This window comes from Anabrus simplex, chromosome 1 (genome assembly GCF_040414725.1).
Source record: "Anabrus simplex isolate iqAnaSimp1 chromosome 1, ASM4041472v1, whole genome shotgun sequence".
Taxonomy (NCBI): Eukaryota; Metazoa; Arthropoda; class Insecta; order Orthoptera; family Tettigoniidae; genus Anabrus; species Anabrus simplex.
Window position 1 is genome coordinate 1,771,757,284 of NC_090265.1, and position 15,487 is coordinate 1,771,772,770.

At 37.6% G+C, this 15,487-nt stretch overlaps 1 protein-coding gene across 2 annotated transcripts in view; it reads right to left on the reverse strand.

The window, feature by feature from the left end:
- The window catches only part of LOC136858798 (zinc finger protein 718), a 115,137-nt gene that overhangs the window by 79,656 nt on the left and 19,994 nt on the right, over nucleotides 1-15,487 (reverse strand). For both annotated transcript variants that reach the window (XM_067138613.2, XM_067138612.2), the window contains exon 2: nucleotides 14,507-14,668. In XM_067138613.2, coding sequence (XP_066994714.1) covers nucleotides 14,507-14,668 — 162 coding nt within the window. The remainder of the gene's footprint in view (nucleotides 1-14,506; nucleotides 14,669-15,487) is intronic.

A 15,487-nucleotide genomic window follows, 5' to 3' on the forward strand; every position in this document is an offset into this window, starting at 1 on the left:
CTGTTATGCCTTTCAGTGTTCAGTCTGCAAGACTCTGTGATTTTACCAAAATGCCGCCACAATCCTATTTGTAACTAGTTCTGTGGCCTCGTTTGGGTATTTCTATACCTCTTATCTCTAAATCATTAGAATGTGAGTCTAACTCTCTACTTATCATGACAGAGGCCATTTTCTCTTAGGTAACTTATACGCCTTCATTCACCTCACATGACCTCACCACAGAAGGCGGATAATACGTACAGCTTCATTGAGTTCATTCCTAGTTTGCTCTTTACTTCCTCATTCCGAGTACCCTCCTGCCATTGTTCTCACCTGTTTGAACCGGAGATCATTCTCACTACTTTCGTTTCTGTTATTTCTAACTTATGAACATGATATCCTCAGTCCACACAGCTTTTCCTCCTGTAAAGCAAAGTTGGTCTAAAAGCAGACCGGTGTAAAAGCTGACTGCCTTCTTACAGAATACTGTTAACTGTAAATGCATTAGTCATATTTTCCAGTGTTGACTTAGTTAATGTAACTTTAAAGATTTTCACTCAGTTGAAAACATTAACCCCTCAGCGACAGGGAACACTTGAGTGCTGCTTTACCCAGCGAACAAAGGTGATTCAGATGTGAGCACTAAGAGAATGCAGCGCTGCTACAGCAGTTAAGCTCGGATTATTTTCAAATGTTTAGAGTAGAGACTCAAAAGAATGTAGTTTACATTTATTAACTTTATATTTACCTTATAGTGTAGTAATGGAGAGGAGACCTTCCACATTTTATACTGAATGAAAGTGATTTTCTTCTATTTTTGCCTGGGTTGTTTCACAAGGCAATGAAAAATTGGGTAATTGTTGCCTCGGAACTTTGAGCAGAAGAACCAGGAACAATAGTTCAAAGATTCATTTAGCACAAATCCCCAGTTAATGGGACGATTAGTTCATGAGGAAAAGGGCATACACTTTGGCATGTTTTGTCATCTATTACTTGGCCGCGCGCTCCATGCCCTCTCATTCCTTATGTTATGCATTCAGTCTCATTTTGCTCAGTTCAGTCTGGTGTACAGATGTTATTGTCTGATTAATTAAAACACAATTACTTCTGTTTTATTCAAAGTGGCATCATTCTGTGCCATGCAATATAGTATTTCAAAGTGACAGTCAAGTGAAAAACAAAATGGCGTAATTACGAGTCGTAAGAGGTTTCAAGGCATTGAAAGAATGATAGGAATTTTCATCAGATTCAAGATTCACATCAGTGAAGAGATGACGATAATTACTATCAATCCACATAAGGAAATATCCTGTAATGAAACATACGTCCACTAGAAAAAAGCAGAAAATTAAGCCTATATGCTCTGAAGCGGAAAGAGGTTAAACTACTTCAAACATTTTAAAAAGAAAAAGAAACATTGATTTGGGACGATTCATACATACAAGGAAGCCAGAGATACCTTCAAAGATATACCATTTCCATCTCGACAACTTTAAAACTTTACAAGCTAGAACAAAATGAAAGGCCTACAGGGGTCTATACCACGTATGGTGGTCGGCAGCATGTGAAGAAAAGGAGGTCTATATGATGTACGGAGGACGGCATCAAGGGATTAATTATAACACATACAACATGATGACATACCTGTAAAAGTATTACACTCTATTAAACAATGACATATTTTGTTCTACAAGAAGATACTCAGATTCAATGAAATCACTTTAAATCAAGGGCATATATGTAACAATACTATTCACGTTTTCTAAATTACTGAGATGAGATATCTATTAGGTTCCACCTATTCAATACTAATTACGTGTTGATGTTACTAATGACTTTTATTCAACTTGGGACCGGTTTTGACACACACATAATGTCAACATCAGCCATAAAATTGTTGATATTATGAACAGGAAATAAAAAATTATGATTGCAGTAATCCTCAAATGTCACCTAATTAACTTCTAGAAATGTTCCTGTACTTATCTAAGCTGCTAATCAATCATCCGTTACCTTCAGCATCTGCGTTTGGACTGTGGTCAGAGTTCTTGCTTTGTGTTGGTAGGTAAGTAGGTGGGTGAGGTTATGTGATAGTATTATAATTCGAGTTTTTGACAGACTGAAAACTTTACAGTTACCTTCATTCAGTTTCACTTACTATACTACCATCCTGGGAGAATATACATCCCAAATACTTGAAATTATCCACCTGTTCCAGCTTTGTATTCCCAACTTGACGTTCTTTTTTACTGATATCACTTTAGTCTTGGAAAGGGTAACTTTCATATAATTCTCATTGCACCTATTATCAAGTTCCATGTAGACTGCAGACTTTCAGCACAATCTGCCATTAAGACCAAGTTGTCGGCCTAGGGCAAATGGCTTACTGCATTCCCACCTAATTGAATCCCTCCCTGCCACTTTATACCTTTCAGTAGATGATCTATATAAACTATGAACAAGAAAGGTGAAATATTACAGCCTTGTCTAACACCTGTAAGTACTTTGAACCAAGAACTCATTCTACCATCAATTCTTACTCCAGCCGATTGTCAACATAAATTCCTTTTATTGTTTTTAATAATCTGATCTTAATCCCAAAGTACCCCAGTACAGCGAACATCTTTTCCCTCGCTTCTCTGTCATATGGCTTCTCTAGATCTACAGAACTTTTTTTTGCTATTTGCTTTATGTCGCACTGACACAGATAGGTCTTATGGCAACGACGGGAGGGGAAAGGCCTAGGAATGAGAAGGAAGCAGCCATGGACTTCACTAAAGTACAGCCCCAGCATTTGCCTGATGTGAAAATGGGAAACCACGGAAGACCATCTTCAGGACTGCCGACAGTGGGGTTCGAATCCACTATCTCCCAGATGCAAGCTCACAGCTGCGCGCCCTTAACCGCACGGCCAACTCGCCCGGTGATCTACAGAACATAAACATTACCGTCTATTCTTCTCGTAGCACTTTTCAATCACCTGGTGCATACTGAAAATATGATCCTGAAAGCCCCTCTGTGGTCTGAAATCACACTAGTTTCCATCCAATTTACTCTCCACCACTGATCGCATCCTCCGTTTCAAAATGCCAGTGAACATCTTGCCTGGTAGACTGATCAATGAAATACTGTACCTCGATAGTTGTTGCAATTCTACCTGTTCCCTTGCTTATACATAGGCGCAATTACTGGCTCTCGTCCAATCAGAAGGTATCTTATAAAACACATTCCATGTTAATCTTATTACTCTGTGAAGCCATTTCATCCCTGTCTTCCCACTATATTTCATCATATCAGATCTAATTTTATCTATTTCTGCTGCTTTATTACAGAGTTTATTTACGATACTTTCCACTTCTTCAAGCATTATTTCACCAACATCATTGTTCTCCTACCCATGAGCTCGATTGTTCGCTACGTCAACAGAAAGATTTCCTTTTAGGTTGAGAAGATTTTCAAAATATTCCTTCCACCTGTCCAGTGATTCCCTGGAATCTATTATGATTTCACCTGATTTACCCTGTGGGTCCGTGGTAGAGTGTCAGCCTCCGGATCCCAAGATAGCGGGTTCAAACCTGGCAGAGGTAGTCGGATTTTTGAAGGGCGGAAAAAAGTCCATTCGACACTCCATGTCGTACGATGTCGGCATGTAAAAGATCTCTGGTGATACATTTGGTATTTACCTGACAAAATTAATTAAATCTCAGTCATAGACGCCCAAGAGAGATCCGGTTTACTCTGTCTGCCATCTAGCGGACCTAGAGTAAAACGGAACGTCGAAATTGACGAGCAGACAGCCAGATGGCGTCAAATCGAAATGTCTGCAAACGGTAGCTGAGGCCATACGATTATCATTATTTTATTACCCAAAACACTATTCATTTCTTTTTTCCCCACCCTTTCTAAGATTCTTTATTACTGTCCAGAAAAATTTCCCTGCTGTTTGACCTAGCCTTTGCAGGTTATTACTGAAATCTTCCTAAGGCATCTTTTTCGATTCACAATTACTTGTTTTGCTCTATTTCTTTCATCTACATACAATTCCCCTGTCTGCATCAGTCCTTGTTTGGAGCCATTCCTGATATGCCATCTTTTTTACATTTACAAGCTATTCTCACTTGATCATTCCGCCCATCTTTACACACAGCTATTCCTAGGCATTTCTTTGCTGTTTCTACTACAGCATCCCTATATGCCACCCATTCTCCTTCTATATCCTGAACCAGGTTACTGTCTATTGTTTGGAACTTTTCACTAACCATAGACACACACTTCTGCCGAATTTCTTCATCCTAGAGCTTTTCTACCCTTATTCGTCTGCAGACAGATTTCACTTTCTCTATCCTAGGCCTAAGAGATACTTAGTTCACAACAGATCAGATATTGGTCTGCATCATCGAAAATCCTCTGAATACCTGCATATTCCAAACAAATTTCCTGAATTCAAAGTCCGTTATAATATAGTCTATTATGGATCTGGTGCCCTTACGCTCCAATGTGTAGCGGTGAATAGCCTTAAGCTTGAAGAATGTATTTGTAAATGCTAATCCCACACTAGCTCAGAAGTCCAGTAAACGCTTCTCACTAGGTCTTAGGCAACATGGCGATAAACAGTGATTTAGTATTTTCTCCAAGTGAAATGTTCGGTAATAATATGTGTATGAAGTGCAATGGAACTAATCACGGAAGTAATGATAGTCTTAATAATCTTAATGCTCGTTATGCATGCGTATTTAAGAATACGTTTGGTAGCGAAATGTCGGATCCGGCAGATGATCTTGTTTCCGATAACCTTACTTCGGACTCCTCGCACTTGAGGTTCAGAATAAGATATCTGGAACTTGAACTCTCATCTAAAGATTAAATAATCAAAATGTTATACACTGATCTAAAAAATGCTCTACTTGAGTTGAGGAACTTTAAACAAAATAATGTTGAAATGCCGAAAAAATGCAATAATGATTTTGAGGAGGTTAAGTCGAAGCATTTTAGGCCTACCCGGAAACATGGTGCATTTAAAGATTCTGTAAATAATAATTCAGTGACACAAAACAGTTTTCAAGTGTTAGAATAAGCCCATACAGTAATAGTGGAGGACTCGATGATAAGAAATGTTGGACCCAAAGTTGAAGAGGGTATTGCGTACTGCTATCCAGACATACGAGTGGGTCAACTTGCAGAATATGTGAACAGTGATAGTATTAAAAGAAAATCCTGATGCCCTGATTGTTCATACTGGCACAAATGACCTTCATAATTTGTCAACACCTAGTGACACAATGGCTGAAACTGATAGACTCATTACTGCGATAAAAAGGAGGTTTCCAGAGGCAAAGCTTTGTCTCAGTGGTGTTTTATATCGACACAATGTTAATTATCGCTATATAGATGCTGTAAAATCCACTCTTGACTGGTTATGCCGTAAGGGAGTGTCCTTTTTTCCTTTTTGTTGATGCTAATAGTTGGCTTAGGGGCAGTGATTTGGGAAAAGATGGGCTACACCTTAACAGAAAAGGAATCTCTAAATTTGGCAAACTTCTCAATAGAATATCTAGAAGAATGTGCTCGGGAAACTAATTAAGAAAATGAGGGGGGTTGCTAATCTTAATGGCAAAAACTTATGTGATACAGAAAATGATTCAGAAAGTATAACCTATATCAGGAATGAAATACAATATTTTTTGCTAGGGGTTTTACGTCGCACCGACACAGATAGGTCTTATGGCGACGATGGGATAGGAAAGGCCTAGGAGTTGGAAGGAAGCGGCCGTGGCCTTAATTAAGGTACAGCCCCAGCATTTGCCTGGTGTGAAAATGGGAAACCACGGAAAACCATCTTCAGGGCTGCCAATAGTGGGATTCGAACCTACTATCTCCCGGATGCAAGCTCACAGCCGCGCGCCTCTACGCGCACGGCCAACTCGCCCGGTGAAGTACAATATGTCGATAGGGAATCAGTTCACAGAGGTCACATACACAATACTAAGAAAGCACCAAAGACATCAATAAAAAGATTAGTGGAACTCTTCAGAGGATACTATCAAAATGTAAATGGACTTCGAAGCAAACTAACTGAACTTAGAATTTCTTCATGGTTAGCTGACTACGACTTCATGATATTAACTGAAACAAACTTAAATGATGAAATTAGTGATGAGGAACTCGGGCTCGAAACATATTCAATTTTCAGATGTGATAGGTCTTCTTTAGCAAGTATGAAGGCATCCCATGGGAGTATAAGATCAAAGAATATGGGTAAATATGCGGTAAATATGAAAACTGCTGCTGCGGATGCTCGATTGTTATTTGTTTCACAAGTGTTGCTGGCATGCTGGGTGCGCGAATGGCTGATCTCATGGGATATCGTACTTTGCGAGAGTTGAGACTGTTGCTTATGGAAGTCTACCTCGCTTACATTCGAGTTCCGTATCTGTCCCATGAAAGTGCTGTCTCGATAGTAAGCGATGGATTCAAAACGGCGTCTGTGGTCATTTACTGTGCATGAGAAACTTAAAGTTGTAAGCGAAGCTGAAATGTACAGAAATCGTGCCGTTGGCAGGAAGTACGATATTAATGAATCGTGTATTCGTGACTGGCAGAAGAAGGAAAAACTTCTAAAAAGTAACGGCGATTACAGAGCGTTCTGCGGGTGGAGTGCAGTGTTTCCGGAAATTGAAGAACAACTCCACAAATTTGTGATAGAAAAACGTGAGTTAGGATATGGTGTTTCTAGTGAAATGTGTCAATTGAAAGCACCTGAGATCTCAAAACAACTCGAAACAGAGGGTTTTACTGCAAACCACGGATGGATCCAAAACTTTTAAATGAGAAAGGGATTGCGCATTCGGAGACGTACGTCTATTACACACGTCTCCCTGGGGTGTATGAAGAAAAATTAACGGCCTTTCAGCGCCACATAATTCATTTAAGGAAGCAAAATTCTTATTTGTTGTCGCAAATTGGGAATGCTGACCAGACACGTGTCTATTTTGAAATGCCATTGGAAGATACAGTGGATACGAAGGGTTCTAAAAGTGCAACCAACAGAACACATGGTAACGAAAAGCAACGATGCACGGTAATGTTGTGCGTATTAGCGGATGGAACCAAACTCCCTCCATATGTAGTTCTGAAAAGGAAAACACTTCCGAAAGGAAACTTGCCATCCGGTGTTATTGTTAGAACACATGAGTCCGGCTGGATGGACAGAGCATTAGTTGAGGACTGGGTGAAGTGCATTTGGGAATGTCGCCCGGGAGCTTTGCTACAAAAACCGAAACATACTTGTGTTGGACAGTTAACGAGGACATACAACAGACGCCGTAAAAGATATGATGAGGAAAGGAAAAACCGATCTTGTGGTAATTCCCGGAGGACTCACTTCTATTCTACAGCCGTTGTATGTGTGAGTGAACCGGCCTTTCAAAACTGCAATGAAACAGTTGTACACCAAATGGATGTCTGATGGTGATAACGCGTTAACACCAACCAGACGAGTGAAGAGACCTGAAGTGGGGCTAATATGCAGCTGGATCAAGACCGCATGGGTGTGCATTCCCAACGATCTAGTGTCCAAAAGCTTTAAGAAATGTGGAATTTCAAATTCAGTGGACTGTAGTGAGTACAACTATTTGTGGAAAGATGCCAGCGACAAAAGTTCCTATGGTGAAAAGATGAAGACGGTGAATTGTGAATGATCTGAGTATTGGACCAATTTCATTTACAATTTTTGTGATGATTTTATTAATTGTGAGCTGTTTGAATTTATATTTGTGGTACATTATTTTTGAAGAATATTAACCCGATGAGTGCTACGCCCGCCTATAGACAGGCTGACGCGGCCGGTCCACCAGTGCTAAGCCCATCTATACACAGTGCGCGAGAATTTTACTTTTTTTGAGTTTCCCGGTTCACTTTTGAGTGCAAATTTGATCTCTGACATGTTCTGCCATCTGTTGGGCATTATGTAGAACTAACTGATCAGAGATTACAGCTTAGGGAAGTAACTTACAGAGCTTTTTGTAGACATGTAAACAAACATGGCGGAACAACAACTCATTTGCTCTTGCAGCGATGTTATTTCGGATCACAGAATCTTTCAGTTATTAACCACAGTGGAAAGTGATGATGGAGATAATCATTTTAAGGAATTGTTAAGCGATTTTGAAAGTGAGAGTGATAGAGAGAGTGCCGAAAATATTGTTTGTGAGAGAGAAACAGAGCCTCCTTCTCAACTACAAAAGAAAAACACAGTGTGTACAAAAGCTATTTTATCGCTAATTTTGTGGCGGATGGATTACTTTTCTTCACCAGAGTTTCAGGTAACTCTGACAGGCTCTGAGGGCCAAGTAGTGTTTGATGAAAACCCAAAAGTCATTGATTTTTTAGAAACTTTTGTGCCAGTGGAGTTGGTGCAGATAGTTGAACAAATCGGCATCACAAACAACCAGTAGAAAATATTTAACTATCATCACATTCCAGGTTTGGAAAGTATTATAAAATATCAACTTATATACTTATAAGAAGTTACATGTATTAGTTGCCTACAGATTTTAGGAAATATTATTTTGGGCTCCTTACTTTGTATAAAGGTAATGCACCCATGGGATCATAAGTGTAATTTTGTTTTTCTCTCAAAATAATATTGAACATAAGTGTAGGATTTTCCATTTGCATTTAGATTTATAAACAACCAACATTTATAAACATTTTAAGCTAATCACCCCAATGATAAGTTAAAAATTGAGGCTTCTACAATTTTTTTTACATACGAATGAAAAAACTCAGCACCGAGGTACCAAACAGTCAACTGGTAACTCAGTACTTAAAAGGTTAAATAGGTATGTAAGTTATTTGATTTTTAATTTTTTTCCATATTTTGCTGTCTCAAATTTAGGGTGCGGGTCTTATTCGGTGGCAGGTGGTATTTGGGATTATACGGTAATGAGCACATTCAATGTAGTGTGTTGTGTCAATTTTTTAAAAAATAAGCTTTTAGATATATAATTTTTTATTAGAAATGACCGATTTTTATGCTGGTCGGTGTAGTAATGTAGACATGAAGAAATTTCTCAGTAAATAATAATAAGCTAATTGTACTATTTATTCTCTCAATTTAAATACAGTATAATTCTGTTAAAGTGAGAATTCATAACAGCAAAAAATGTACTCGCTCTAGCGGATTGTCATTATATCTGAATTTTTTGTTGTAAAAGTGGGGGGGAGGGTAGAGGGGCCTACACATAAACATCAGTATGAAACGGCAGTAAGTTTGTTCAAAATTTGGGTTTTCGTGTATGATATCCACAATACAGCTTACTCATTTGTTATTTTTAAAACTTCGATACGTGAAAGTGTATATTTAATTTAATTTTGAAACAATTATAGCATCACTCCAGAGGCTTCTGTGGCAAATGTTTCAGTTTTCTTATTCAAACAGCATCGCCTAAGCTAACCATTTATGTTTCATAAAAACATATTTCAAGCACCTGTAGAGAAATGATAACCTCCTCGCTATAAATTTGCATGGGAATAGCCTTTCCGAAATTTAACCAGACACAAAAAAATATAAACTATCCTCTGAAATGAGTGATGCACTCTGCTATATCTTGAGGTGTAGCACATTCTTACTTAATTTCAGTATATAACATTAAAATTAAGTGATAGTTTACTTCAGCCTTTATTTCTAACAAGTTAACAATAATTGCTATCTGCCAAGTTATTTACGCATTTAGTTTGGAAATGTGTCATCCTCTTTCATTTAAAATTTTCTTTAGAGAACAGTCAAAGGGTATTACTAATTGACTCCAACATCGCCTTCGAATGTCAACGAGAGTGCTCACAATTGCACACAGAGAGAAAATTATACCCAAGATGATCGATCGCACTTTGTGGTAAATGTTTTTATTTTCTTATTCAAACAGCATCCGTCATCTAAGCTAACTTAACTGTATTATATATATAGTGAAACCATATTTCAAGCGCCAATAGAGAAATGATAACCACCTTGCTATGAATTTACATGGGAATAGCCTATCCGAAATTTAACCTGACGCGAGAAAACATAAACTAACCTCTGAAATCAGCGATGCGCTCCGCCATATCTTGAGGTGTATTGCATTCTTATTTAATTTCAGTATATACTGTAGCATTAAAATTAAGCCATCATTTAATTTATCCTTTATTTCTAATGGCTTAACTACTATCGACCACGTTGCACCCGCCCATGTAGCGGTCAGTGCCAAGTTATCCCGGTAGCTCGATTTCTTCTCAGGGTATTCCAATTTCCGCTCATAAAATCTGCGATTTTATATTGTTAATTATTTTACGTGGTTTCGGATGAGAATCAGTCCGCTGGGATACGCATCACGGGAGTATCTACACGCTCAAGTGAGAACCTGTGGCCGCTAACTTCGAAAGGAATCTCTTTCCATTTGTGGAACTAATCAATTGCTTATATCTACAAAACTTATTAACTAACTTACAAACTAGCCGTTACCCAAACAGAAATTAAGACACAGTCACTTACTACAAGAAAAATATACGATTATTTATTGAATAAATAATGTTCAATGTAAGATAAAGTGAAATCTGGGTAGTATTATCTGAGTAATATTCAAGCATGAAAGATTAGAGTCAGCGCTGGCTCAAATAAAAATAAAACAATTAAGCCTTAAAATATTTACATTCTTTCTTATTTAATGTTCAAATTCATATTAATATTTACTTCAATATTCGTAGCCATGTTCCGAAAAGTAATTGATTTTCTCCAAATATATTCAAGAGATCACTGAGCAATCACGGTATCAATAAAAAAATACTCGTTGTGAATACTGTCACGTTATGTATTTAAATTATTCCCACAACATTTCAGTCATCTAGCTGAGATGAAAATGAATGGTTTGCTAACTTAAAACGTAATAAATTAAATGGGAAAAAGTCAAATTGAAAATGTAAATCTGCTCATATCTTCACGTAAGTATTTCCCAAACAAACTCTTGCGTGAGAATTAAATCGTAAAAGTGTTCTCCAACTTTTCCATTCATAAATCATAATCATTCATAAATTTGAACTCTGATTATTTGGTCACATATCTCGAGTACGCACAAATAACAACTTACGGGCTAAGACAATACCTCCCTAAAGCCTACGACATATGGCTCCTAACTAACCATTATCATATTCTTCATATTTAAAATACTTCAGTTGAAATCAATACTGCATGAAAAGAAATAAACATCTATCTAACTATTCAAGTAGTTTCCAATCCACACACTCCTCTATCAACGGCTCAATGTGCTTTAGTAAACTGCTCTTTCTCAATATCTCATATGTATATACGAGCTACACAACTCGTATAGACAGTATAGAATGAAATTATTACGTATTATACTGTAACGTCACCGCACCAAAGAATATCAGATGTATACTAAGTCATGAGCCTAGTAAACCATATATTGAAGTACTCTCATATACTTGGTACCTGTCATTTACCAATATCAGATAAATACAACTGTCACGATACACAATTCTACCATAATACATGTCAATCTTACCTTAAAATGGTCATCTGCGCGATGTTCACACTTTGACACATTCTTTCCAATATGGCTCAGAAACTCACCTCGTAATTCTAATACAACGTTTCCTTGGCGAATAGCAATTCTTACTCTTTCCGTAGAATATAAACAAACCTCTATACTTCAACTATTCATCAATATACTCCAATAAATAATAACATTTCAACATACATTAACATAACACCGGCATACATATTGCCGTATGCATATAGCCAATTACACCCAAAACTATATGCCAAACATTCTAGAATTGCCTTGTAAAATACGCATTTAGAAACCTTTATCTTAAAAACAGCAGTTTGAGTTCAATGCCCTCTTTCTATGAAGAAAGGAATACGTAACTTGACAATATTCATCTGAATCGCGCAGGTAATTCGTGACGTAATCTATGTACAGGTAAGCGAGATTAATCGAAATTTCACGTGTTAAATAGACTCATTGCTACTAGGTCTTCACAAGTAACACTTCTTTCTTATATCCAAGCTAGTTTCTACTGAATGTATGCAAGTGCGGTAACCTGTATATGTCATAATAGAATTCTAATTCTACACTTCCATCTTATCTTATAGCCTTAAATATCTCACACTTCACTTTATATTTCACACACGTTCTTAATTAATTCATATATATCACCAAATATTCAGCACATGCCGAGTTAGATTGAGGGTGTAGATTACAAGAAACTACTCTACTAAAGAAATGTATGGACTTAGCTCGTCAGTTGCTACGTTTGGTCAGGTTGTCGCTCCATTCCACGGTTGTAGTTAGATCCTCCGATAAGATCTGGATCTCTGGTTGGATAGCGTCTTCCTGGTCATCAGCTGGTCACATGGCTCGCCGGTCCACTCCTCATCGTCCGGTCTTTGGCTGGGCGGTGCTCATCCTCGTCATCCTGTCCACTGGTTGGCCGGTCCAATCATCATCAGCTGGTCCTCTGCCTCGATAGTACATATCCCCAGTTCAGTCCATCATATAGATTTAATTTAAGGAACAGCAGTCGACAGGTATTACTAATTGACTCTGACATCACATTCGAATGTCGACAAGAGAGCTTGTTAGTGGACATAGCGAGAAAACAATACCGAAGATGATCGAGTGCATGCAAAAATCACTGGGGTGCATAAGTATCGGTAACAGAAAAAATTGCACACGCTCAATCACTCATAATAATGGATGTGTCAGTGATAGAGTTCTCGCTGTAACCAAAGGATAACACACAGTTTAATATAGGAATTTTCAAAGGACAGATAAAAACTGTCGTTATAGTGGGGTTCTCGTTATATTTTTATTATTATATTTTATATTACAGTAGAGTCTCGATTATCCGACCTAAACGTGACCAGGACTACGTCGGATCACCAAAAATGTCGGATAATACAGAATAACTATGAAAATGAACTGACACAGGAAGGCTATATGCTAGTACTAAAACGACATGTCTTACGGTACTCTATTTATTGAATTATAAATTCAATTGTACAGTACATGCAGTATTGAACGAAAAAATTCCAGATGTCTTACGAAAAGAAACTTTTCTCCACAGATATTAAGCTGCCTAATGCCGTGTCGTTTTTTTCCACCCATCACTGGCAGGAAAATTAGGGTCCCTTTCATTAAACTCCTTCTGGAAATACACAGCCTTTCCCTGCAGAATGGGGCCAGATATAGGCAGGCCCTTTTCCCGGTGTTGAGATAACCAAAGAAATAGTGCTTCACTTACTTTTTCGTACTCACATTTTTTCATTGTTTTTCTCTACTCTGATAGAGCACCACTTTTCAATTTCTTCCCTCTGTTTTTTCCAGTCTCCCGCTGCAACACATCCAACACCATAATCTGAAACCACATCTTGAAGAATTTCCCATTTGCCCAGTCTCTTTAATGCACTCAACTTGTCTTCCATAAAAACAATAACTTTCTTCCATTTACTCGCTATACTCACAGAGGATATGAAAACTATAACATCCGCACCCAACCAATACTACAATGAACAATGACTGCACCTGTCCTTGAGAAAAAAAAAAAAAAAACAGTCCTACCGCCAGCGGTCAGGCCAGTGTTTGTCCCATGGTCACACCCTTCACACCGGGTGTGCATGAATTAATCTACCAGTGTCGGATAACACGGAATGTCGGATAAGCGAAGGTTGGATGAGCGAGACTCTACTGTATTACCATACTAGACGTAAAGCAGCATCAAACGTTCCCCCTCCAGGGTCACAGCAGAATTGGAGTCTAACAACAGCAAGAAATTGAGACGAAGCTCCCTTCCCAAAAATTGACCAGCAATCAGCTTCAAAGTTCTGCATTAGACTCAATTTAGGGCACTTTAAGCAAGCTCATAACAAATAACAGCTTACCTGGAAGGAGTGAAAGAAAAAACATTCAACAACAATTTGAACAGTGTCATGAAGCCAATCATTTTTAAAACCTTTTAACCGGAAGACAAACAGACATTTTTAATGTAACAAAGTGAAACTTTTAACAACTATTCCAATGAATAGAAACAGTTTTTAAGCTGACCAACTATGTAATCATCCAGTCTCATTTCATTAACCCCCACATTGTTTTAACATCATTTTAATTTAATTTGTATTCTAGTAGTCTTTAAAAGAATCAATGTACTTGCAAATAATGTGTTCAAAAACTTAGCGATTCACCAAAGCTTAACAACAGCTGAAGATGTTCCCAAGTGAGAACGAAAAATGTACTGTTTACAAATAAAAATTTGCTAAAAAGCAAATAAAAAGTATCAAAAAGGTGGAAGATTTTCAATTATTGTAACTCTCTGTGAATTATTGTAACTCTCTGTTCTCGTTATATGCGGACTTCTACTGTATTTGTTTCTAAAAACAGCACGAATGGATAGAACTCTTACCTTGCATTTGTCTAAAACATATTAATAACTGATAAAATTAGAAGAATATAACATATTATGGTACCTCACTCACCTCATCATGGAGATATACAATGGGAGGATGCATAGGTCCGAGCAGGTACTTCCTAAGTTTCTCATTTGAAGTGATACATGCATTGTAAAATTCGTAAAACATTTCTAATTTGTACACACAATTTGGGCAGACTCCTTTGGGGAGTGGATCATCACTTGATATCTGGAGAAAAATAATTGAAAAAAAAAAAAGCATATCAGTAGCTCATCTTACTAACAAGTAAAACATACAAGAAAAGAACAATTAACAACAATACAAATTGTAATCATGTATCATGTAATACACTACTTTATAAATAAAAAGTATTTATATAATCCTCCTTTTCAATACAAAACACTTCATCAGTGTTTTTTATTTGTTTTGCATATGTGTAATATTGAGCTTCTACTGAGGATGGCCTTTGGATTAGGCTGAAACATGTATAGATATCGTCCCATCTAATATAGATGGTTGTTTTATACTGAAAAGGATTACATAAATACTTTTCATTTGTAAAGTGATAACCGTCAATACGGAATGAGACTGATAACATGCAATGTAATAATTAGAGACGGGAATTATAGGCACGAATAGGTTAGAATGCAAACGTATTTGAAGAAGGCGCAAGTGTAATCCAGCCGCTCTACAGTTATGTCGGGGAATTCCATAAATTTATGGGGTTCTGTTTGTCCAAACCGATAATATATATGCAAATCTCACCGCAGAACCGTCATGCGGGTAACATGCACCTGCGCCTTGGTTAAATACGTTTGCATTCTAACCTATTCGTGCCTATAATTTCCGTCTCTAGTAATAATACACTACACCATCAAGTTATGCACCAACTGAGGAGCAAACCAAAGCATCACTGTACAAGGCGTGAAGTGTTCTGGAAGAGTGAAAGGATAAGGCTATTTCTTCTTTTGGCTGTCTATATATTAAAAGAGTTTACTAAACACAGCTTTCGCAAATCTGTCCGTCCATTCTACCGGACCGATTTGC